Source organism: Chenopodium album, chromosome 26 (assembly GCF_948465745.1).
Source record: "Chenopodium album chromosome 26, dcCheAlbu1.1, whole genome shotgun sequence".
NCBI classification, from domain to species: domain Eukaryota; kingdom Viridiplantae; phylum Streptophyta; class Magnoliopsida; order Caryophyllales; family Amaranthaceae; genus Chenopodium; species Chenopodium album.
Window position 1 is genome coordinate 2145969 of NC_137859.1, and position 2851 is coordinate 2148819.

The following is a 2851-nucleotide window of genomic DNA, read 5'->3' on the forward strand; positions in this document are numbered from 1 at the left end:
CAACCCATGATTGCTAAGCTTAAACTCAATAAAGATAAGTATTACAGAACAAAATCAACATTGGGCTGTTCGCAATCAATTACCAAGGTGGACCCAAATCAACAAAGATTGGCAGCCTGTTAATTTAATTTAATGATGATCAATAATTTCTGTACGAAAAATACTTCATTACGCCGTTAATCGCGCTAATCTTATTGGGCCCAAAAGCATCAAACTGCTCAACCCAATAACAATAAGGCCCATTTCATCAGATAAACAAAAGCCCAAAACAACTCAATTTGAGCCCAAAGACTTTTTCCCCTTTCTTCTAATTTGTATTTTCCAGAAAATCGCAGACGAAGCTCCGCCCAACTGTGTGCCGCTACCACCTTCGCTTCACTATCGCCGGGAATCAGGTTTTTTTTTTTTTTTTTTCTCCTCTTATTTAATTTTCATTTTTGATTTCGAATATCGAGTAAAAAATGAAGTTGTTTTATTTTTGTTTCATGATTTATGATCTAAGAATTTAAGGGGTCAAGATTCATAGGGTTTATGAATTTAGTTTTTACTCTAAGTCAATTATAACCAATTTTTGCGCAGAAATGTTTTAATTTTTATTTCTGGGAATTGAATGTATTATTTTTTTTTGTTTCATTTTTTTGTGAAATTATTGAAATGTGTAGAAATTGATTTAGTTGATCTTCTGATGTGTTTGGATTTTCTAGTTGTTTTAGATAGTTTGAACCTGGATTTTGATTTGAATCATTTCGTTTGTTGATTGTATGTTTTCGTGGACATTAGTAGTGAACCTAGTGGGAATGCAAACCATGTGTTTGATAAAAGTACTCCAATGAAGGATGAGGTTTCTTCATGTTTCTAAATTCTGGAAGATAGTTTGGTTAATTTTGTGGAAATTGGAAGTATTTAAGTATGAGGTTCAAACTGAGTTTGTTTCTTGAGCTGGGATGAATCAAGAATGTCATAACATTGGAGCGAGGGAGGATGTTCATTGTGAGAGATTAATAGATTAGCATTGCAACAGTCTATTACGAATCATATCTCATTAAGGGAGAGGTTCATAGTCCATTGTTCTTGAGCTAAGATGAATGAATACGATAACAATGGAGAGAAGCAGAAAGTCGTGTTATTGTCGAATTATGAAATTCATGGATGGATGGTCTTAAGGAGCCTAGTTAGATTTAGTTATAAACTTTGCTTGGCTCCATTAAGCTACTAACTTGAGGAGCCTAGTTAGATTGAAAGATTAGCATTGCTCTATTGCTTTGAGGGAGAGATTCATATTCTGTTTTTGTTCGTGTTGTGTGCTTGCTAATTCGTTGTTGTTAGTTCGTATGCATTTCCTCTCAACTATTCACAATTTAGTGATACTGTTTTAGCCTTTTAGGTATATAGTATTTGATCAAATGATATGTGTTCAAAATTGATCAACTATTAGCACATTGTTGGTGGTTGATTTCAGGGTGGTTGTGTGTGTGTGTGTGTGTGTGGTGGTGGGAGAGGGGGGGGGGGGGGGGGGGGGGGGAGCTCTGTATTCATTAAGTTTGTATTGTGCTGCCTTTGAATGCCATATTGCATTTATTGGGCAGTGTGGTTATATATGTAACGCAAAAGGGGTTTTCAACTTAAAACTTATTCTCCCTCCAAAGGAAATTATAGTCATGTCTCCTAAATTAGCAGTTGATGTTAGAATGGTTTCTACACGATAACTCTCTTGAAATGAGTGAGGGTTCAAGAGTAAAATAGTCACTGCTACTACAAACCATAATTTAGTGCAACCATGTTGAATTCTTAATAATTTATGATGAGTTTGGACACGGTTATTATTTTCTTTGCCATTTCATTTAATAGCTGCTCTGTACTTTTTAGTTCCTTTTGTGATAAATTCACCTCTTTTCTAACGAAGTAATTAATTTTTTTTTTTTTTTTTTTTCAGTTTTGATTTGCTTTACTTCAATCCCATTGATGTGATACTGGACTGTCAAGAAGTTTGACAAATTTAGCTGTTTGTTACCTGCAGTACAAGTTAGGGAAGCAGAATGGGGAGGAAGGTTGGTGTATTACGCATCAATCCAAAGAAATTTGGCTCTCTGCAGAAACCTTGCATGAAGGAAATGATATCATTACTTAATTGCTTAGGTCTCTGTCACAACAACGATGAAAAATGTGTTCGTCAAAAGCAACTTCTGGGCACGTGCATGGAAGCTCAGGTTATTATGAAACCTTTGCTTTGATAAATATATATATTTTTTTCAAGCTATTTATAGTTTTGTGTTTCTATATTCATGTTTATGCTGATGTATGATGATGAATATGCTTCATATTACAGGCGGGTAAGAATAAAAAGCCTTGGGGAAGCATCAATTATCACTTGCAGAGGCTTAATAGGGGAAGGAAGTAGTATTATTTTGACAGAATGGATTTATTTCCCCTGTAATTCCTGATAAATCACACTATACTGCTGCAGCTTTACATCAGCACGGCATGGAAGATGAACCAATATGCATTATGTAAGCTTTATTGCAGAAAGATTGTCCAAATTTTCCGGCATGCTATTATTTTTGTACGACATTCATCAATCCAGATGATTTCTGGACTAATCAGACCTTTATTACTTTAGAGTGTACCAGTTAGGATATATCATGTAATATGATATCATGCCTATTTCTCCAGCTTATCCTTATCATTGGAAATAAATGCTTCAACTCATTTATCATCTATCTTCCCAAATGCAGTATAGTATTGCAATACTCTAGTTCTTGACTTCTTGCATAATCCCATTGTTAAACTCTATTAGGCCACCAGACCAGGGGATAGTGATTTTGTGACGAGGGGATAATTAATAGCTGGTCTT

General features: G+C 34.9%; 1 protein-coding gene across 1 annotated transcript; it reads left to right on the forward strand.

The window, feature by feature from the left end:
* The first annotated feature begins 254 nt into the window (after window positions 1-254).
* Window positions 255-2597, forward strand: LOC145618120 (uncharacterized). The gene is made up of 3 exons (XM_081672908.1): window positions 255-395; window positions 2018-2207; window positions 2327-2597. Exons 2-3 carry the CDS (start codon window positions 2037-2039, stop codon window positions 2396-2398), a joined length of 243 nt encoding a protein of 80 aa, XP_081529034.1. The 5' UTR covers window positions 255-395; window positions 2018-2036; the 3' UTR covers window positions 2399-2597.
* Window positions 2598-2851: the final 254 nt, after the last annotated feature.

Bases quoted from the DNA above. Each gene is read 5' to 3' on its own strand.
- LOC145618120 (XM_081672908.1), top strand. From the start codon at position 2,037: ATGGGGAGGAAGGTTGGTGTATTACGCATCAATCCAAAGAAATTTGGC. The intron at 2,208-2,326 runs GTTATTATGAAA...TTCATATTACAG, and splicing joins GCACGTGCATGGAAGCTCAG to GCGGGTAAGAATAAAAAGCC.